At 47.3% G+C, this 23,489-nt stretch overlaps 1 protein-coding gene across 1 annotated transcript in view; it reads right to left on the reverse strand.

Annotated features, from left to right (window-relative positions):
- The window catches only part of LOC134983236 (uncharacterized), a 178,558-nt gene that overhangs the window by 154,535 nt on the left and 534 nt on the right, over positions 1 to 23,489 (reverse strand). Inside the window, exons 2-5 of the mRNA XM_063948969.1 lie at positions 14,939 to 15,130; positions 13,826 to 13,904; positions 13,610 to 13,707; positions 12,630 to 13,512 (exon numbers count right to left, since the gene is read on the reverse strand). Of these exons, the coding sequence (XP_063805039.1) occupies positions 12,630 to 13,512; positions 13,610 to 13,707; positions 13,826 to 13,859 (1,015 nt within the window). The 5' untranslated portion in view covers positions 13,860 to 13,904; positions 14,939 to 15,130. The remainder of the gene's footprint in view (positions 1 to 12,629; positions 13,513 to 13,609; positions 13,708 to 13,825; positions 13,905 to 14,938; positions 15,131 to 23,489) is intronic.

The raw sequence follows: 23,489 nt of genomic DNA on the forward strand, positions 1-23,489 counted from the left end.
GTAACGTCTAAACATTACCACCGTATTTGGAGAAAATATGTTTCTTGGTGTGAATCCAAGGGGGCTCCTACGGAAGAGTTTCGACTAGGACATTTTCCCCATTTTCTACAAGCAGGTGTGGATGCGGGCCTAAAATAGGGCTCAATTAAGGAACAGATTTCGGCCTTATCGGTTTTATTTCAGAAACAATTGGCCTCCCTTCCAGAAGTTCAGACTTTCGTAAAAGGAATGTTGCACATCCAACCTCCATTTGTGCCTCCAGTGGCACCATGGGATCTTAATGTGGTGTTGCAGGTCCTTCAATCACATTGATTTGAACCTTTACGGAAGGTGGAGTTGAAATTCCTCACTTGGAAAGTGGTCATCCTGTTGGCCTTGGCATCTGCAAGGCGGGTGTCTGAGTTAGCGGCCTTGTCTCACAAGGGCCCTTATATGATCTTCCATGAAAATAGAGCTGAATTGAGGACACGTCAACAATTTCTACCGAAAGTGGTTTCCTCTTTCCACATGAACTAACCTATTGTGGTGCTTGTGGCTACGGACGCCTTTCGCTGAGTCAAAATCTCTGGATGTGGTCAGAGCTTTGAAGATTTATTTCGCCAGAACGGCTCAGATTAGGAAAACAGAGGCTCTGTTTGTCCTGTATGCTCCCAACAAGGTTGGGTGTCCTGCTTCCAAGCAGACCATTGCACGCTGGATCTGTAACACGATTCAGCATGCTCATTCCACGGCTGGATTGCCGTTACCGGAATCGGTGAAAGCCCATTCTACTAGAAAGATGGGCTCGTCCTGGGTGGCTGCCCGGGGGGTCTCGACATTGCAACTTTGCCGAGCAGCTACTTGGTCTGAGTCAAACACATTTGCAAAGTTCTACAAGTTTGACACCTTGGCCGATGAAGACCTTCAGTTGTTCAATCGGTGCTGCAGAGTCATCCGCACTCTCCCGCCCGTTCTAGAGCTTTGGTATAACCCCATGTTTCTATGATGACCCCAGCATCCTCTAGGACGTATGAGAAATAGACGTTATGGTAAGAACTTACCGTTGATAACGTAATTTCTCTTATGTCCACAGGTATCCACAGGATAACATTGGGATATGCCGGAGCGACAGCGGAAATGGCACCAAACAGTCACAAGCTTTCTGGCCTCCCAGGATGCATCAGGGCTTCACCGTATAATCCCGCCCACTCACTCAGTCAAATCAGTTCTTTCCACAGCGATTAGGCAGGAGCATCAGGTAGAAACCTATTTAGGCGATAAGAACACACATGCACACCCTTCCATACAAGAGGGAAGAGGTTTAATGATTGTTAAGATCCTCAAATCAGGTGCGTCAGGGTGGGATCCCTGTGGATACCTGTTGATATAAAAGAAATTACGTTATCCACGGTAAGTTCTTACCATAATGTCTATTACTCAGGCTGGGTCCACAGGTTATCCACAGGATAACATTGGGATTCCCAAAGCCAGTTTTAGTGGTTGGGACACTCCTGATTACACAGGAGGACCTTTCGCCCGAAGTCTGCATCATGAGAGTCAAAAGTATCCAAGGCATAATGTCTGATGAATGTGTTTATGGAAGACCATGTGGCTGCCTTACAAATCTGTTCTGCTGAAGCACCCTGTTGTGCTGCCCATGAAGGACCTACCTTACGTGTAGAGTGAGCAGAGACATTAACCGGAGTAGGGAGATCTGCATGAGAATAAGCTTCTGATATTACCATTCGGACCCATCTTGCGAGCGTCTGTTTACTAGTGATGAGCGGGTTCGGTTTTACTCGGTTCTCAAAACGGCATCTTATTGGCTCACCGATGTCACGTGTTTTGGATAGCCAATAAGATGCCGTTTTAAGAACCGAGTAAAACCGAGTAAAACCGAACCCGCTCATCACTACGGTTTACTAGCAGGCCATCCTCTTCTATGAAATCCGTAGAGGATGAAGAGAGAATCTGTTTTTCTGATGGCACTAGTACGATCTATGTAGATTCTTAAAGCTCGGACTACATCCAGCGACGCTTCTCCCGCAGAAAGTCCCGATACCTGAAAAGCTGGGACTACAATCTCTTTATTAAGGTGAAACTTTGACACCACCTTCGGAAGATAACCAGATCTAGTTCTGAGAACTGCTCTGTCTGTAAAAAAACTTAGGAAAGGAGACTTACATGATAATGTTCCTAAATCTGACTCTCTTCTGGCTGACGCCATTGCCAGTAGAAAAAGTACTTTAGCTGTTAACCATTTAAGATCTGCTCTCTTAAGTGGTTCAAACGGAGGTCCCTGGAGGAATTCAAGAACTAAATTCAAATCCCAGGGAGCTGCAGGAGGAACAAATGAAGGTTGAATATGTACCACTCCCTGAAAGAAAGTATGTACATCCTGTAAATCATCAATCTTTCGCTGAAACCATACAGTTAATGCTGATACTTGAACTCTCAAGGAAGCTACTTTCAAACCTTTTTCCAATCCTGCTTGAAGGAAATCCAAAATCCTGGATACTTTAAAAGATCTCGGATTCAAACTTTTTTCAGTACACCAATGAATATAGGCTTGCCATATTCTAATATACACGAGCTGAAGAAGGCTTTCTTGCTCGGAGCATAGTTTGGATTACTTGTTTAAAAAATCCTCTAGCTTTTAGGATAGAGGTTTCAACAGCCACGCCGTCAAAGATAGACGATCCAGATGACTGTGACAACAAGGACCCTGCATTAGCAGATCTGGACGTTGAGGGAGCAGTATTGGTGCTTCCACGGACATTCTCAGTAGATCTGTGTACCAATTACTTCTTAGCCAAGCTGGAGCTATTAGAATTTATTGCTCCCTTTGCTTGCTTTATTTTTCTCACTACTCTGGGTAACAGAGATATTGGAGGGAACAGATATGCCAGATTAAATTTCCATTCTACTGACAGTGCATCTACAAGGACCGCTCCGGGATCCTTGGTTCTTGATCCGTACTTCAGAACTTTGTTGTTTAGACGAGACGCCATGAGGTCTATCTCTGGTAGACCCCATCTGTTCGCTATTGTCTGAAACACTTCTGGGTGTAATGCCCATTCGGTTTCCTGAATGATGTGTCGACTGAGAAAATCCGCTTCCCAGTTCAGAACACCTGGGACAAAACACCGCTGACAATGCTGGGAGATTGAGTTCTGCTCATCTTAGAATGGGAGTTACTTCCTCCATCAATCTTTTGCTGTGAGTTCCTCCTTGATGATTGAGGTACGCAACTGCTGTCGCATTGTCTGGCATCTGTTGTCAGGACTTGCCACTCTTTATCCAAAAGGGTCTCCCCTTGTTTAAATGGTCTGTCTGTAGCCACCACGCTAGAGACCTTTTTACATTTACTGGAAACTTTATCATCTGCTTTTTTATCGTCTGATGATTTCCGTTCCATTTGGTCAGAATAAGGTGCTGTAATGGTCTGGAGTGGAATTGCACATATTCCACCATGTCGAAGGTTGATACCATCAGACCCAACAGTCGCATTGATGCATGGACTGATATTGTCTGGGTGTGCAACGCTTCCTGAGTCATGACCTGCACCTTGACCATCTTTTTCTCTGGTAAGAAAACTCTCTGTAGGTCTGAATCCAATATGGCCCCCAAATGAACCATCCGCTGTAATGGATTCAGAGACTACTTTTCCCAATTTATGAGCCACCCAAGTCTCTGTAGACAAACTATTGTCTGTTGAAGATGGCTCAAAAGTAAATTTTGCAAATGTGCTAAGATTAACAGGTCGTTGAGGTATGGGAATATTCTTATCCCCTGTTTGCGCAGACAAGCTGCCATAACCACCATGATCTTGGTAAACACACTGGGTGCTGTTGCTAGCCTGAAGGGCAGAGCTTGGAACTGAAAATGTTCCTGGAGGATGGCAAACCTGAGGTAACACTGATGAGACAGTGCTATAGGCACATGTAGGTAAGCATCCCGTACACCCAGAGATACCATGTAATCTCCCGGTTCCATGGCCAACATTATGGAGCGCAACGTCTCCATGTGGAACTTCGGGATCCAAATGTATTTGTTTAACATTTTTAGATTGAGAATTGGTCGATATGACCCACTTGGCTTCTGGATCAGAAATAGATTGGAGTAAAACCCCTGTCCCCTTTGTGATGGAGGTACAGGGACAATCACACCAGACTGCAGTAATTTTTGGACTGCTTCTTGCAGGGCATTGGCCTTCGACTCTATACGAGACGGGCTGGTGCAAAAAAATATTTGAGGAGGCTGCCTCCTGAATGGGAACCCATTCCCCTGAGATACCACCTTCTGCACCCAAGCATCTGTTGTTGACTGTTGCCATATGTGTGCAAAATGAAGGAGTCGGCCCCCAACCCTGGAATCCTCTAGGCGGAGGCCTGTCTCTTCAGGCTGATGGTTTCTGTTCAGGCTTGGAAGCTGGCTTTTTGCTAGCCCACTGCTTCCTACCCCTGGTTTTGAACTGGGGTTGCTTAGACTCCTCTTTAGCTTTCGCTTTACTTTGCCAACGAAATGAGCAAAACTTTAAACCCTTGGACTTAGGGTTATAAATAGCCGGAAATCTGACCTTCTTTGATTCAGCCTCTGATTTTAGGATATCAGAAAATGGTTTCCCAAACAATATATTACCAACGAAAGGCAATGCTTCCAATTCTTTCTTGGATTCCGCATCTGCTTTCCAGGTACGTAGCCAAACTGTTCTGCGAGCGGCTACTGTCAAGGTTGAAGCTTTAGAAGCAACTGTACCCATATCAATTGCTGCTTGTTCTAAGTATTGGGCAGATTGTCTCAAACGGCTTAAAAGGTACTCTTGCTCCGAAGTAGGAGAAGAGATGTCATTTCTAGTTCCTCTATCCATTCGCCCATTGCCTTTGCTACCCAGGCCGAAGCCATAGCAGGTCTTACCACTGCTCCTACTAGAGAAAATAAATGTTTCCAAAAACTATCTACCCTTCTGTCTGTGACATCATTTAGCGAGGTAGATGACAGTGGTAAAGCAGATTTATGCACAATCGCAGAACATGTGCATCTACTTTTGGAGGAACTTCTCTTTACGAACAATCCGCAGCTGGAAATGGATAATAAGAATTCCATCTTTTCGGAATCTTATATTTCTTACTGGGCGTCGCCCAAGACTCATCCATCATTTCTGTCAGTTCGTTTGACGCTGGGAATTCAGTTTTCACTGATTTTGTTCGTTTAAACACAGGTGCTTTAGATTTTATCACTGTTTTAGCTGGCTCTTCCAAAGAGAGAACAGCCTTCACAGCATCAGTAAGTTCAGCTACATCCTCTGAACTAAAGCTCTGCGACTGATCATCATACGGTGTATTTGAATATACTGTATCATCATCTGTTGTATCATCTTATGTAGTCTGCCACATAGACGCATCTGTCTTAGTCTTACCTGTCCCTTGGTTGCTTGTAGAGGCTACTGGAACCAAGCCGTAGGAAGGGAGCTGCATGTATGGGTTCATAGTGTAACCTAACCCTTGAGGTGGTGCTACCGGAGCTAACCTGTCCGCTATTGAAGATAGAGTCTTTGCGACCATATTCCATGGTGGCTCTGTTGGTGGTTGAACTAACTCCTGTTTTTTACTTCGCTGAAAAGCGAAACAGTTTGCACACAACCCCTCATAAGTGACCAATTGATCCACATCAATTAACCCTGTCTTATAAGATAAGCATGTTAGGGATGTAGGAGTGCCTGATAAATTCTCCTCATCACTTTTGCCGCTCACAGACATGGTAATAATCTGTTAATGACTACAGAGGGTCAGAACAGGACTGACATTACACAGAAAAGTCAGCACACATACTAGCAGTCAGTCACATGTTAAAGCATTAGACATTGTCATATGAGACTACAATCACCATCATAACAATTTATACATTAGTAGGAAAATTGTACTTCTGTTTCTAACTGGTTCTTTTCCAACATAACATGCAGAAAACACAGTAATATACAGGTCTCATATGCAATAGGTACTAAAAATTAACAATTCAAACTAAGAAGTAGAAGGAATTTTTAGTACTGTATACCCTGCCTCCAGGGAGCGGGATACAGGGAGACTCACCACACTTCCATATCCAAGCACATACTCTCGTAAGACGCTGAGTGGATTCAGACGCTACTGATGTACACTACCGCTCATGATAACTGACACAGTTGCTCCTGCGGACACGGACGCTCAGCGACTTCCACGTGTATGCAGACGCTAAGGCCTGCGACTAGGTCTGGGCGGGATCTCTAGTGTACACAACCGCAGCGTATAAGTTGCGACCGAGTACCCTCGTGGTAGCATCTGAGCCGGAAGTGAGGTCATTCAGTTCATGAAACGAGAGACACACGTGGAAACTGGTCATGAACTCGGAGGAGGGGCGGCCAGGAGAGCGTCTGAATCCCCCTGCTGACTTAAACCCTAAGGATCGTGGCCTCTACCTAGTCCTGGCGCCTATGATCCCCGGAGCGTAGCGCTGTTGCCCCAGAGAGTGTTCGGCGCATCAACACACTGTTTGTAGTCTCCACCAAAGACAGCGTAGCTGTGTCCTGACCCCGCTAGTAAGAGAAAGTCCATAGACTCACCATCTCCCCATGCTCCGGCCACAGCCTGATTACGTCTGCTGGACCTGCTAGAACATCCGACACAGACGCCCGTCGAGACAGCACTAATACCCGAAGGTAAGCGTTGTTGCGACCCGGTGAGGAGTTGTTGGAGCGACTCTTTCTAGCATGCGTTTAAGACGCTATTAACAAAAGTCGCTCAAAAAAACATAGTAAGTCTATAAAAATGAAATAATAAAAGCTTGAGGCTATTCTCACAGCAGCTCTGAGACCATGCGGCTTCCTGCCGCACCAAGCAAAAAACTGATCTGACTGAGTCAGTGGGTGGGACTATATGGTGAAGGCCCTGATGCATCCTGGGAGGCCAGAAAGATTGTGACCATGTTGGTGCCATTTCCGCTGTCCCTCAACCATATCCCAATGTTATCCTGTGGACCCAGCCAGAGAAAGTCACAGTTTGTACAATGCAGAGGTTATTACTGACAATAATACTGCACTGGACTAGTTTATATTGCTAAATAGTCAATAGATATAACACTACACAGTAAGAACTGGATGTATATCACAGGGTAATTGTACTATAAAACCCTGACTAAATGCACTCTTTCTTACTAACACTGACTAATAGGCAGGTAGAATACTTAAGTGTCATGTAAAGTCACAGCGCTGACAACCAGGCGGCTTTACATAGGAGGATTTGCCCAAGCAGTCCCAGGAACAGTGAGCTGAGGGATAATGGCCCCGCAGACACTGACAGGGAGTGAGGGAAAGACAGAGATGCAGCTCCAGGGTGGGAATACTTGCTGGAAATGGCGCCCTGGGGCTGGGGGAGGGGCTTCAGGTCTAAGCCTTATCCCCTCTGCTGGCAAAACCACCGGGTAGTGTGGGCGATATAAAAACTGGTTTAGAGAGAAAACCTGACCTGCGCCCATGCCCTGGTGATCTAGTGGGATTGCCTGTACTGCCGAAGTGTCCACCGCCAGCGTGCACGGCCCGCCTCTCACTGACCACGACGGATCGCGATAAAGACAGGGTCCCGCAAGCGGGACCCACATACCACCTCCCGAAGCGCGGCCACGCGATCCTGGAGAGCCCCAGCCGTGTGTGTCTAACGTGAAGAAACCTGGAGCCTCCGCTGTAGGTACCCGGCAACCAGGGCTCGGGAGTGTACAGCAGCGCTGGGGAGAGCAGGAGCTGCAGCAGAGAATTACATTTACCACCGCTGCTGCCATTGAAGTCTTCACTTTTTACTTCATAAAAAGCTTTTCTCAGGGCTGCTTGGAGCAGCCCCTCTGTTAACTGCCTGCTTACTGCAGCACCAACTTACAAAACTGAGCTCCTGTGCGGAGGGGCGGGGTTATAGAGGAGGCGGGGCTGTGCATTCTGGGAACAGTCAAAGCTTTGAGCCTGTTGGTGCCTCGGATCAAGAGCCTACTCTACACCCCATTGTCCAATCCTTGTGGAGCCCAGTGTACCCCGCAGCTGAAATCCTGTTTTCTCATACATCCTAGAGGATGCTGGGGTCCACTTCATGACCATGGGGTTTATACCAAAGCTCCAGTACGGGTGGGAGGGAGAGTGCGGATGACCCTGCAGCACCGATTGACCAAACTTGAGGTCTTCATCGGCCAAGGTGTCAAACTTGTAGAATTTAGCAAATGTGTTTCACCCTGACCAAGTAGCTGCTCGACAAAGTTGCAATGCCGAGACCCCCCGGGCAGTCACCAAGGAGGAGCCCACCTTCCTAGTAGAATGGGCCTTCACTGACTTCGGTAACGGCAATCCAGCCATAGAATGAGCTTGCTGAATCGTACCTCTGATCCAGCGTGCAATAGTCTGCTTGGAAGCAGGACACCCAATTTTGTTGGGAGCATACAGGACAAACAAAGACTCTGTTTTCCGTATTCTAGCTGTTCTAGCGACATAAATCTTCAAAGCCCTAACCACATCTAGATACTTTGACTCAGTGAATGTGTCAGGAATTACTGGCACCACAATAGGTTGGTTTATGTGGAAAGATGAAACCCCCTTTGGAAGAAAATGTTGACGAGTTCTCAACTCTGCCCTATCTTCATGGAAGATCAGGTAAGGGCTCTTGTGAGATAAGGCCCCCAATTCAGACACCCGCCGTGCGGATGCCAATGCCAAAAGCATCACCACTTTCCAAATGAGAAACTTCTACTCTATCTCTTGTAGAGGCTCAAACCAATCCGATTGAAGGAACTGCAATACCAGAGTAAGGTCCCATGGTGCCACTGGAGGCACAAATGGAGGCTGGATGTGCAGAACCCCTTTCACGAAGGTCTGAACCTCTGGAAGAGAGGCCAATTGTTTTTGGAAGAACACTGACAAGACCAAAATCTGGACCTCGATTGATCGCATTCGGAGGCCCGCCTCCACATCAGCCTGCAGAAAATGGAGAAAACGTCCCAACTGAAACTCTTCCGTAGGAGCCTTCTTGGATTCACACCAAGATACATATTTTCTGCAAATACGGTGGTAATGTTTCAACGTTACTCCTTTCCTGGCCTGAATAAGAGTGGGGACGACTTCCTTGGGAATACCCTTTCGGGCTAGGATTCGCCGCTCAACAACCATGCCGTCAAACGTAGCTGCGGTAAGTCTTTATACACACACGGCCCCTGCTGTAACAGGTCCTCGCGAAGAGGAAGAGGATCTTCTATGAGCTACTCCTGAAGATCTGGGCACCAAGCCCTCCTTGGCCAGTCTGGGGCAATGAAGATTGCTCGAACTCCTGTTCTTCTAATGATCCTGAGCCCTTTTGGGATCAGCGGAAGTGGAGGAAAGACATACACTGACCGGAAAACCCACTGGGCCACTAGCGCATCCACCGCTAATGCTTGAGGTTCTCTCGACCTGGAACAATATCTCTGAAGCTTCTTGTTGAGACGAGATGCCATCATGTCTACTTGAGAAACTCCCCAAAGACTTGTCACCTCTGCGAAGACTTCTTGGTGGAGGCCCCACTCTCCTGGATGGAGATCATGTCTGCTGAGGAAGTCTGCTTCCCAGTTGTCTACTCCCGGAATGAAAATTGCTGACAGAGCTTTTAGATGCCCAGAGGAGAATCTTCGTCACCTCTGCCATTGCCGCTCTGCTTTTCGTTACACCCTGCCTGTTTATGTACGCGACTGCTGTTACATTGTCCGACTGGATCTGCATGGGATGATCTTGAAGATGTACCGCTTGTTGAAAGCCGTTGTAAATGGCTCTCAATTCCAGCACGTTTATGTGAAGGCAGGCTTCCTGACTAGACCATTTCCCTTGGAAGCTTCCTCCCTGAGCGACAGCTCCCCAGCCTCGGAGACTTGCATCCGTGGTCACCAGGAGCCAGTCCTGAATCCCGAATCTGCGTACCTCCAGTAGGTGAGAGCTGTGTAATCACCACAGGAGTGAAATCCTAGCTTTTGACGACAGGATTATCTTTCGGTTCATGTGTAGGTGGGAACCCGACCATTTGTCCAACAGGTCCTACTGGAAAACTCTGACATGGAACCTGCCAAACTGTATGGCCTCGTAGGCCGCCACCATTTTCCCCAACAACCGAATGTACTGATGGATCGACACACTTGTTTCGAAAGGGCTTTCTACGTAATCTCCTATTGTACAGTCATACTAACCTACAGTTTCTTAGATCTTTAAATTGCGGACGTTATAGAGAATGAAAATACACAGACATTTTCACCAGAGAATTTTAGTATCATTTAATTTTTCTCCAGACGAAAGATCCGCTATAAATGGGAGATTAACTAGGCTTTTTTAGTGATCACCTGCTGCCCAGGGGCCTGACCGGATCGTTCCTCTAGCCAGGGGCAAAACCGGACCGTTCCTCCTGCCAGGGGCAAAACCGGACCCCATGCTCTAGCCCAGAGGCAAAACCGGAACGATCCTCTAGCCAGGGGCAAAACAGGACCGTTCCTCTAGCCAGGGGCAAAACAGGACCGTTCCTCTAGCCAGGGGCAAAACCGGACCGATGCTCTAGCCCAGGGGCAAAACCGGAACGATCCTCTAGCCCAGGGGCAAAACCGGACCGATCCTCTAGCCAAGGGACGTAACAGGACTGATCCTCTAGCCAAGGGACGTAACAGGACCGATCCTCTAGCCAAGGGGCGTAACCAGACCATTCTTCTATCAAGGTGTCTATCCCTCTCTACATGATCTCAACTCTGTATAACAGGGATTGTCTAGATACCTTCTCCAGGACATCTGTACAGAATATCACTCCCCATAATCAATCTGTTTGCTCATGAAGGATGAACTTTTCTATCTATGAGGTCTCTACTTGCAGACATACTAGCAATGAAGTACCTATATTAAGGAATGAAGACCATCCTGTCACATACACTTCCCATTACTCTGCTTTAGAAAATAAGAACTATTAAGAGGTTCCAATTCTTAATTAAAGCATGGTCCACTGAATCCAGTGACCTCCTATTATGCATTACTCATCCGTGTGCTGAAGACCAATGTCACGGCCTACTCGAAAAAGGAGACTGGCGTTCTAGGGCAGAGAGCTCAGTTCTCAGCTTGCCTTCTTATTGCCGAGACTCAACACCATGTTAGTTACAGAAAACATATCCTACCTGACCTCAGTGACATGATACGAAGACTATGGGATTAATATGTGCTGATGGCTCCTGATGTATGAGATATACCAGAGAGTGTGGGGAGGAGACTGGTCAGATCTCTGGGCTAGTAACACACAGTGACATGATGTGAGGAGGAGAGCAGGAGTATAATAGGGGCTGATGGCTCCTGGTGTATGAGATATACCAGAGAGTGTGGGGAGGAGACTGGTCAGATCTCTGGGCTGGTAACACACAGTGACATGATGTGAAGGGGGAGAGCAGGAGTATAATAGGGGCTGATGGCTCCTGATGTATGAGAGAGTGTGGGGAGGAGACTGGTCAGATCTCTGGGCTGGTAACACAGTGACATGATGTGAGGGAGAGAGCAGGAGTATAATAGGGGCTGATGGCTCCTGATGTATGAGATATGCCAGAGAGTGTGGGGAGGAGATTGGTCAGATCTCTGGGCTGGTAACACAGTGACATTATGTGAAGGGGAGAGTAGGAGTATAATAGGGGTTGAAGGCTCCTGATGTATGAGATACACCAAAGAGTGTGGGGAGGAGACTGTTCAGATCTCTGGGCTGGTAACACAGTGACATGATGTGAAGGGGAGAGCAGGAGTATAATAGGGGCTTAAGTCTTCTGATGTATGAGATACACCAGAGAGTGTGGGGAGGAGACTGGTCAGATCTCTGGGCTGGTAACACACATACATGATGTGAGGCGGAGAGCTGGAGTATAATAGGGGCTGATGGCCACTGATGTACAATACACCCCAGAGAGTGTGGGGAGGAGACTGGTCAGATATCTGGGCTGGTAACACACAGTGACATGATGTGAGGAGGAGAGCAGGAGTATAATAGGGGCTGATGGTTCCTGATGTATGAGATACACCAGAGAGTGTGGGGAGGAGACTGGTCAGATCTCTGGGCTGGTAACACAAGGTGACATCATGTGAGGGTGAGAGCAGGAGTATAATAGGGGCTGATGTCTCCTGATGTATAAGATACACCAGAGAGTGTGGGAAGGAGACTGGTCACATCTCTGGGCTGGTAACACACAGTGACATGATGTGAGGAGGAGAGCAGGAGTATAATAGAGGCTGATATCTCCTGATGTATGAGATACACCAGAGAGTGTGGGGAGGAGACTGGTCAGATCTCTGGGCTCGTAACACACAGTGACATGATGTGAGGGGGAGAGCAGGAGTATAATAGAGGCTGATGGCTCCTGATGTATGAGATACACCAGAGAGTGTGGGGAGGAGACTGGTCAGATCTCTGGGCTGGTAACACACAGTGACATGATGTGAGGGGAGAGCAGGAGTTTAATAGAGGTGATGGCTCCTGACTCCACACTGGGAAAAAACAAATTCCTCATTAGTTTTTACTGACAGAGGAGGGTGTAGGATAAGAGATTGCTGTAGTGACTGAGGAAGGAGAATATGTGACACTTTCCTGTAATAAGTGTTTATTACTCACCTGTGCTGATATCTGTAGGGATTTCCTCCTCCTTAGACTGCTGATCACCCCTCACATACGTCTCTTCTTCTCCCTCTGTATCTTCTACCTTTATATCAGTAACATACGTCTCCTCTTCTCCCTCTGTATCTTCTGCCGTTATATCAGTCACATACGTCTCTTCTTCTCCCTCTGTATCTTCTGCCTTTATATCAGTCACATACGTCTCTTCTTCTCCCTCTATATCTTCTGCCTTTATATCAGTCACATACGTCTCTTCTTCTCCCTCTGTATCTTCTGCCTTTATATCAGTCACATACGTCTCTTCTTCTCCTTCTATATCTTCTGCCTTTATATCAGTCACATACGTCTCTTCTTCTCCCTCTGTATCTTCTGCCTTCATATCAGTCACATACCTCTCTTCTTCTCCATCTATATCTTCTGCCTTTATATCAGTCACATACGTCTCTTCTTCTCCCTCTATATCTTCTGCCTTTATATCAGTCACATACGTCTCTTCTTCTCCATCTATATCTTCTGCCTTTATATCAGTCACATACGTCTCTTCTTCTCCCTCTATATCTTCTGCCTTTATATCAGTCACATACGTCTCTTCTTCTCCATCTATATCTTCTGCCTTTATATCAGTCACATACGTCTCTTCTTCTCCCTCTGTATCTTCTGCCTTCATATCAGTCACATACGTCTCTTCTTCTCCATCTATATCTTCTGCCTTTATATCAGTCACATACGTCTCTTCTTCTCCCTCTGTATCTTCTGCCTTCATATCAGTCACATATGTCTCTTCTTCTCCCTCTATATCTTCTGCCTTTGTATCAGTCACATATGTCTCTTTTTCTCCCTCTGTATCTTTGATATTAATATTATTTAATTGGGCTTCATCCTATGTAAACAAGACAAATATAATGACACACAGCTCCTCTACACAAATATAGTGACAGTCACTTTGATTTATTGGGGAGACCCTAAATCCCACCTACCTGATCCTCCTGTGGGATCCTGTGATTCTCCTCTGTACAATCCTGGGAATACAGAGGACGGGGACATCTCTCTGGGGTATCTCTGTTACTGGGTCCTTCTGTAGGAGACACATAGTGACTGAGTACAGTGTATATATGTGATTATCAGATGATGTGTGTATATAGGGGCCCCCATACCTGCTCTCCCTTGTACAAAACATGACAGTCTCCTCTTACCCAGTGATGTGAGGGGCCGGTGATTCTCCATCATCAAGTCCTTGTACAGACCCCTGTGTTCCTCTATATACTCCCCCTCCTGCATGGAGACATAGACAGTGATATCATGACACCTTATAGGAACCTGACACAGAGTGATACAGTCATCACCCAGACACATCCCCTGGTGTTACTGTATAATGTCCCATTCTCTGCAGTCATCTCTCCAGTCATCACCCAGACACGTCCCCTGGTGTTACTGTATAATGTCCCATTCCCAGCAGTCACCTCTCCAGTCATCACCCAGACACATCCCCCGGTGTTACTGTATAATGTCCCATTCCCAGCAGTCACCTCTCTAGTCATCACCCAGACAGATGCCCTGGTGTTACTGTATAATGTCCCATTCCCAGCAGTCGCCTCTCCAGTCATCGCTCAGACACATCCCCTGGTGTTACTGTATAATGTCCCATTCCCAGCGGTCACCTCTCCAGTCGTCACCCAGAAACTTCCTCTGGTGTTACTGTATAATGCCCCATTCCCAACAGTCACCTCTCCAGTCATCACCCAGACACGCCCCCTGGTGTTACTGTATAATGCCCCATTCCCAGCAGTCACCATCCAGACACATCCCCTGGTGTTACTGTATAATGTCCCATTCCCAGCAGTCACCTCTCCAGTCATCACCCAGACACATCCCCTGGTGTTACTGTATAATGTCCCATTCCCAGCAGTCACCTCTCCAGTCATCACCCAGACACATCCCCCTGTGTTACTGTATAATGCCCCATTCCCAGCCGTCACCTCTCCAGTCATCACCCAGACACATCCCCTGGTGTTACTGTATAATGTCCCATTCCCAGCAGTCACCTCTCCAGTCACCACCCAGACACATACCCTGGTGTTACTGTATAATGCCCCATTCCCAGCAGTCACCTCTCCAGTCATCACCCAGACACATCCCCTGGTGTTACTGTATAATGTCCCATTCCCAGCAGCCACCTCTCCAGTCATCACCCAGACACGTCCCCTGGTGTTACTGTATAATGTCCCATTCCCAGCAGTCACTTCTCCAGTCATCACCCAGACACATCCCCTGGTGTTACTGTATAATGTCCCATTCCCAGCAGCCACCTCTCCAGTCAGCAACTGAATGATCTTGTTGGTGAGTTCCAGGATCTTCTGGTCATTGTGTCTCTCATGTATCAGTGAGTGAGGTGTAGGCACCGTGATTGGGCTTTGGGTTCTACTCAGTCCACCTGACACACGGGGATGGCTGTTGAGTATCTCACACTCACTGGATGTCTTCTTCACTACTGTGTAATCCTGTGTAATGGAGGAGACATCAAATATCAATATATACACTCCCAGACCCCCCCCCATCACCTCCCCAGTCCTGTCCCTGTATTATTATTATTATTATAGTATTATTACTATAGACATAAGTTACATCACAGTGACGCTTCCATATCCCCTCACCTCCCTGTATTATTACTATAGATATATGTGTTGTCACTGTGACACTCCCAGATCCCCTCACCTCCCCAGTCATGTCCCTGTATTATTACTATAGATAAGTGATGTCACTGTGATGCTCCGAGATTCCCTCACCTCCCCAGTAATATACCTGTATTAGTACTATAGATATAAGCGATGTCACAGTGAGGCTGCCAGATCCCCTCACCTCCCAATTCAGGTCCCTGAATTATTACTATAGATATAAGTGTTGTTAATGTGACACTCCCAGATCCCCTCACCTCCCCAGTCATATACCTGTATTATTACTATAGATATAAGTGATGTTACTGTGCCAGTCCCAGATCCCCTCACCACCCCCAGTCATGTCCCTGTATTAGTACGATAGATATGTGATGTCACTGTGACGCTCCCAGATCACCTCACCTCCCCAGTCATGTCCCTGTATTATTACTAGATATATGTGATGTCTCTGTGACACTCCCAGATTCACTCGCCTCCAGTTATGTCCCTTTATTATTACTATAGATATAAGTGATGTCACTGTGACGTTCCCAGATCTCCTCATCTCCCCAGTCATGTCCCTGTTTTATTACTAAAGATAAGTGATGTCACAGTGATGCTCCCAGATCCCCTCACCTCCCCAGTCATGTCCCTGTATTATTACTATAGATATCAGATCATAATGATGCTCCCATATCCTCTCACCTCCCCAGTCATGTCCCTCTATTATGACTATAGATATTAGTGATGTCACTGTGACGCTCCCAGATCCCCTTACCTCCCCAGTCATGTCCCTCTATTATGACTATAGATATTAGTGATGTCACTGTGACGCTCCCAGATCCCCTCACCTCCCCAGTCATGTCCCTGTATTATTACTAGAGATATATGTGATGTCACTGTGACACTTCCAGATCCAGTCATGTCCCTGTATTATTACTAGAGATATATGATGTCACTGTGACACTTACAGATCCCATCAACTCCCCAGGCATGTCCCTGTATTATTACAGGAGATATATGTGATGTCACTGTGACACTTCCAGATTCCCTAACATTCCCAGTATTATTACTATAGATGTAAGTGATGTTACTGTGACACTCCCAGATTCCCTCACCTCCCCGTCATATACCTATATTACTATACATATAAGTGATGTTACTGTGACAGTCCCAGATCCCCTCCCCTCCCCCAGTCATGTCTCTGTATTAGTACGATAGATATGTGATGTCACTGTGACGCTCCCAGATCACCTCACCTCCCCAGTCATGTCCCTGTATTATTACTATAGATATAAGTGATGTCTCTGTGATGCTCCCAGATCCCCTCACCTCCCCAGTCATGTCCCTGTATTATTACTATATATAAGCGACGTCACTGTGCCTCTCCTAGATCCCCTCACCTCCCCAGTCATGTCCCTGTATTGCTATAGATATTAGTGATGTCACTGTGACACTCCCAGATCCCCTCACCTCTCAAGTCATATACGTATTATTAATATAGATATAAGGTCACAGTGGCGCTCCCAGATTCACTCACCTCCACAGTCATGTCCCTTTATTATTACAATAGATATAAGTGATGTCACTGTGACATTCCCAGATCCCCTCACCTCCCCAGTCATATACCTGTATTATTACTATAGATAACAGTGACATCACTGTGACGCTCCCAGATCCCCCTCACCTCCACAGTCATGTCTCTGTTTTATTACTATAGATTTAAGTGATGTCACTGTGACACTCCCAGTACCCCTCACGTCCACAGCCATGTCCCTGTATTATTACTAGAGATAAATGTGATGTCACTGTGACACTTCCAGATCCAGTCATGTCCCTGTATTATTACTAGAGATATATGATCTCACTGTGACACTTCCAGATCCCCTAACATCCCCAGTCATGTCCCTGTATTATTACTATAGATATAAGTGATGTTACTGTGACACTCCCAGATCTCCTCATCTCCCCAGTCATGTCCCTGTTTTATTACTATAGATTTAAGTGATGTCCCTTTGACACACCCAGTACCCCTCACGTCTACAGTCATGTCCCTGTTTTATTACTATAGATAATAAGAATTTACTTACCGATAATTCCATTTCTCGTAGTCCGTAGTGGATGCTGGGGACTCCGTAAGGACCATGGGGATCAGCGGCTCCGCAGGAGACTGGGCACAAAAGTAAAGCTTTAGGACAACCTGGTGTGCACTGGCTCCTCCCCCTATGACCCTCCTCCAAGCCTCAGTTAGGATACTGTGCCCGGACGAGCGTACACAATAAGGAAGGATTTTGAATCCCGGGTAAGACTCATACCAGCCACACCAATCACACCGTATAACTTGTGATCTAAACCCAGTTAACAGCATGATAACAGAGGAGCCTCTAGAAAAGATGGCTCACTACAGCAATAACCCGATTTTTGGTAACAATAACTATGTACCAGTATTGCAGACAATCCGCACTTGGGATGGGCGCCCAGCATCCACTACGGACTACGAGAAATAGAATTATCGTTAAGTAAATTCTTATTTTCTCTGACGTCCTAGTGGATGCTGGGGACTCCGTAAGGACCATGGGGATTATACCAAAGCTCCCAAATGGGCGGGAGAGTGCGGATGACACTGCAGCACCAATGAGAGTACTCCAGGTCCTCCTCAGCCAGGGTATCAAATTTGTAGAATTTTACAAACTTATTTGCTCCTGACCAAGTAGCTGCTCGGCAAAGTTGTAAAGCCGAGACCCCTCGGGCAGCCGCCCAAGATGAGCCCACCTTCCTCGTGGAGTGGGCATTAACAGATTTTTGGCTGTGGCAGGCCTGCCACAGAATGTGCAAGCTGAATTGTACTACAAATCCAACGAGCAATAGTCTGCTTAGAAGCAGGGGCACCCAGCTTGTTGGGTGCATACAGGATAAACAGCGAGTCAGATTTTCTGACTCCAGCCGTCCTGGAATATATATATTCAGGGCCCTGACAACGTCTAGCAACTTGGAGTCCTCCAAGTCCCTAGTAGCCGCAGGCACCACAATAGGTTGGTTCAGGTGAAACGCTGAAAACCACCTTAAGGAGAAACTGAGGACGAGTCCTCAATTCCGCCCTGTCCGAATGGAAAATCAAATAAGGCTTTTACAGGATAAAGCCGCCAATTCTGACACGCACCTGGCCCAGGCCAGGGCCAACAGCATGACCACTTTCCATGTGAGATATTTTAACTCCACAGATTTAAGTGGTTCAAACCAATGTGACTTTTGGAACCCAAACTACATTGAGATCCCAAGGTGCCACTGGAAGCACAAAAGGAGGCTGTATATACAGTACCCCTTTTACAACGTCTGAACTTCAGGGACTGAAGCTAGTTCTTTTTGGAAGAAAATTGACAGGACCGAAATTTGAACCTTAATGGACCCCAATTTCAGGCCCATAGACAGTCCTGTTTGCAGGAAATGTAGGAATCGACCCAGTTGAAATTCCTCCGTCGGGCCTTACTGGCCCCGCACCACGCAACATATTTTCGCCAAATGCTGAGATAATGTTTTGCGGTTACATCCTTCCTGGCTTTGATCAGGATAGGGATGACTTATCCGGAATGCCTTTTTCTGCTAGGATCCGGCGTTCAACCGCCATGCCATCAAACGCAGCCGCGGTAAGTCTTAGAACAGACAGGGTCCTTGCTGAAGCAGGTCCCTTCTTAGAGGTAGAGGCCACGGATCCTCCGTGAGCATCTCTTGAAGTTCCGGTTACCAAGTCCTCCTTGGCCATTCCGGAGCCACGAATATAGTGCTTACTCCTCTCCGTCTTATAATTCTCAGTACCTTGGGTATGAGAGGCAGAGGAGGGAACACATACACTGACTGGTACACCCACGGTGTTACCAGAGCGTCTACAGCTATTGCCTGAGGGTCCCTTGACCTGGCGCAATACCTGTCGAGTTTTTCCCAACGGTTTATAATCATGTGGAAGACTTCTGGGTGAAGTCCCCACTCTCCTGGGTGGAGGTCGTGTCTGCTGAGGAAATCTGCTTCACAGTTGTCCACTCCCGGAATGAATACTGCTGACAGTGCTATCACTGCCATTGCCCTCCTGCTTCTTGTGCCACCCTTGTTTACGTGGGTGACTGCCGTGATGTTGTCCGACTGGATCAACACCGCTGACCTTGAAGCAGAGGTCTTGCTAAGCTTAGAGCATTGTAAATGGCCCTTAGCTTCAGGATATTTATGTGAAGTGCTGTCTCCAGGCTTGACCATAAGCCCTGGAAATTTCTTCCCTGTGTGACTGCTCCCCAGCCTCGCAGGCTGGCATCCGTGGTCACCAGGACCCAGTCCTGAATGCCGAATCTGCGGCCCTCTAGAAGATGAGCACTCTGCAACCACCACAGGAGGGACACCCTTGTCCTTGGTGACAGGGTTATCCGCTGATGCATCTGAAGATGCAACCCGGACCAATTGTCCAGCAGGTCCCACTGGAAAGTTCTTGCGTGGAAACTGCCGAATGGGATTGCTTCGTAGGAAGCCACCATTTTTCCCAGAACCCTTGTGCATTGATACACTCTTGGCTCGGTTTTAGGAGGTTCCTGACTAGCTCGGATAACTCCCTGGCTTTCTCCTCCGGAAGAAACACCTTTTTCTGGACTGTGTCCAGGATCATCCCTAGGAACAGAAGACGAGTCGTCGGAACCAGCTGCGATTTTGGAATATTGAGAATCCAACCGTGCTGTCGCAACACTACCTGAGATAGTGCTACTTCGACCTCCAACTGTTCTCTGGATCTTACCCTTATCAGGAGATCGTCCAAGTAAGGGATAACTAAAACTCCCTTCCTTCAAAGGAGTATTATCATTTCGGCCATTACCTTGGTAAAGACCCGGGGTGCCGTGGACCATCCAAACGGCAGCATCTGAAACTGATAGTGACAGTTCTGTACCACAAACCTGAGGTACCCTTGGTGAGAAGGGTAAAATGGGACATGAAGGTAAGCATCCTTGATGTCCAGAGACCATGTAGTCCCCTTCTTCCAGGTTCGCAGTCACTGCTCTGAGTGACTCCATCTTGAATTTGAACTTCTGTATGTAAGTGTTCAAAGATTTTAGATTTAAAATCGGTCTCATCGAGCCGTCCGGCTTCGGTACCACAACAGTGTGGAATAATAATACCCCTTTCCCTGTTGCAGGAGGGGTACCTTGATTATCACCTGCTGGGAATACAGCTTGTGAATGGCTTCCAAAACTGCCTCCCTGTCGGAGGGAGACGTCGGTAAAGCCGACTTTAGGAAACGGCGAGGGGGAGACGTCTCAAATTCCAATTTGTACCCCTGAGATACCACCTGAAGGATCCAGGGGTCTACTTGCGAGTGAGCCCACTGCGCGCTGAAATTCTTGAGACGGGCCCCCACCGTGCCTGAGTCCGCTTGTAAAGCCCCGGCGTCCTGAGGGCTTAGCAAAAGCGGGAGAGGGCTTCTGTTCCTGGGAACTGGCTGATTTCTGCAGCCTTTTTCCTCTCCCTCTGTCACGGGGCAGAAGTGAGGAACCTTTTGCCCGCTTGCCCTTATGGGAACGAAAGGACTGCGCCTGAACTTATGTTGAGCGGCGACCTGGGGTAAAAACGTGGAATTCCCAGCTGTTGCCGTGGCCACCAGGTCTGAAAGACCGACCCCAAATAACTCCTTCCCTTTATAAGGCAATACTTCCATATGCCGTTTGGAATCCGCATCACCTGACCACTGTCGTGTCCATAACCCTCTTCTGGCAGAAATGGACAACGCACTTACTCTTAATGCCAGTCGGCAAATATTCCGCTGTGCATCACGCATATATAGAAATGCATCTTTTAAATGCTCTATAGGCAATAATATACTGTCCCTATCTAGGGTATCCATCTTTTCAGTCAGGGAATCCGACCACGCTAACCCAGCACTGCACATCCAGGCTGAGGCGATTGCTGGTCGCAGTATAACACCAGTATGTGTGTAAATACATTTTAGGATACCCTCCTGCTTTTCTATCAGCAGGATCCTTAAGGGCGGCCATCTCAGGAGAGGGTAGAGCCCTTGTTTTGACAAGCGTGTGAGCGCTTTATCCACCCTAGGGGGTGTTTCCCAACGCACCCTAACCTCTGGCGGGAAAGGATATAATGCCAATAACTTTTTATCGGGGGAAACCCACGCTACATCACACACCTCATTTAATTTCTCAGATTCAGGAAAACTACAGATAGTTTTTCCTCACCGAACATAATACCCCTTTTTGGTGGTACTCGTATTATCAGAAATGTGTAAAACATTTTTCATTGCCTCAATCATGTAACGTGTGGCCCTACTGAAGTCACATTTGTCTCTTCACTGTCGACACTGGAGTCAGTATCCGTGTCGGCGTGTGTATCTGCCATCTGAGGTAACGGCCGCTTTAGAGCCCCTGACGGCCTATGAGACGTCTGGACAGGCACAACCTGAGTAGCCGGCTGGCTCATGTCAACCACTGTCTTTTATACAGAGCTGACACTGTCACGCAATTCCTTCCAACAGTTCATCCACTCAGGTGTCGACCCCCTAGGGGGTGACATCACTATTACAGGCAATCTGCTCCGTCTCCACATCATTTTTCTCCTCATACATGTCGACACAAACGTACCGACACACAGCACACACACAGGGAATGCTCTGATAGAGGACAGGACCCCACTAGCCCTTTGGGGAGACAGAGGGAGAGATTGCCAGCACACACCAGAGCGCTATTTATATACAGGGATAACCTTATATAAGTGTTTTTCCCCTTATAGCTGCTATATTGTTAATACTGCGCCTAATTAGTGCCCCCCCCACTCTTTTTTTAACCCTTTCTGTAGTGTAGTGACTGCAGGGGAGAGCCAGGGAGCTTCCCTCCAACGGAGCTGTGAGGGAAAATGGCGCCAGTGTTCTGAGGAGATAGGCTCCGCCCCCTTCTCGGCGGCCTTATCTCCCGTTTTTCTGTGTATTCTGGCAGGGGTTAAATTCATCCATATAGCCCAGGAGCTATATGTGATGCATTTTTCGCCATCCAAGGTGTTTTTATTGCGTCTCAGGGCGCCCCCCCAGCGCCCTGCACCCTCAGTGACCGGAGTGTGAAGTGTGCTTAGAGCAATGGCGCACAGCTGCAGTGCTGTGCGCTACCTTGTTGAAGACAGGACGTCTTCTGCCGCCGATTTTCCGGACCTCTTCTGTCTTCTGGCTCTGTAAGGGGGCCGGCGGCGCGGCTCTGGGACCCATCCATGGCTGGGCCTGTGATCGATCCCTCTGGAGCTAACGTCCAGTAGCCTAAGAAGCCCAATCCACTCTGCACGCAGGTGAGTTCGCTTCTTCTCCCCTTAGTCCCTCGATACAGTGAGCCTGTTGCCAGCAGGTCTCACTGAAAATAAAAAACCTAACACTAAACTTTTCACTAAGCAGCTCAGGAGAGCCCCTAGTGTGCATCCTTCTCGTTCGGGCACAAAAATCTAACTGAGGCTTGGAGTAGGGTCATAGGGGGAGGAGCCAGTGCACACCACCTAGTCCTAAAGCTTTTACTTTTGTGCCCAGTCTCCTGCGGAGCTGCTATTCCCCATGGTCCTGACGGAGTCCCAGCATCCACAAGGACGTCAGAGAAACACTGTTTATTACACACAAGAGCCGGTCTGCATTATCAACTTTGTGCCGCAAGGACTACCAACACTGGTGCAGTGACTACTAACCACCATCACATCTATACACATGTAACTCACTTTGTTGTTACACCGGAACTAAGCGGATGGACAATTACCATATAAAGGTCATTCTGGTTCAGGGCACATTCCTGTATGAACCATATCAGCTGGAGGATTTCTTCTCACTCACACTGTGCGCTGCTAATTTACTATAAGAGACGGACAAATCCTCTGAGAGTCTCCTATGTAGAAGGATCAGCGTTTTCCTTTTACATTGATTTTATCAGTGATACCTTTGTGTATACTCATTGTGTATATCATGTATACCAGAGATATCATACACCTCAGGGTAACACCCATTAGTATATGTTTTGCTCTATATTACTGTTTATATTGTTTTTATGTTTTGGTTGCATCATTTGGATAGAGCGCTACCTGGTATTCCCCACATTTGCACACAGCATGGGGCTCAGTAACAGGCCGGCTGCCGGCACGTATACAAAATAATAGGTTCCCTATAGAATAATAGTAAACGCCAGGCACAGCTGCTGCAGAA

The sequence above is a fragment of the Pseudophryne corroboree genome (assembly GCF_028390025.1).
Source record: "Pseudophryne corroboree isolate aPseCor3 chromosome 3 unlocalized genomic scaffold, aPseCor3.hap2 SUPER_3_unloc_10, whole genome shotgun sequence".
Lineage (NCBI taxonomy): Eukaryota > Metazoa > Chordata > Amphibia > Anura > Myobatrachidae > Pseudophryne > Pseudophryne corroboree.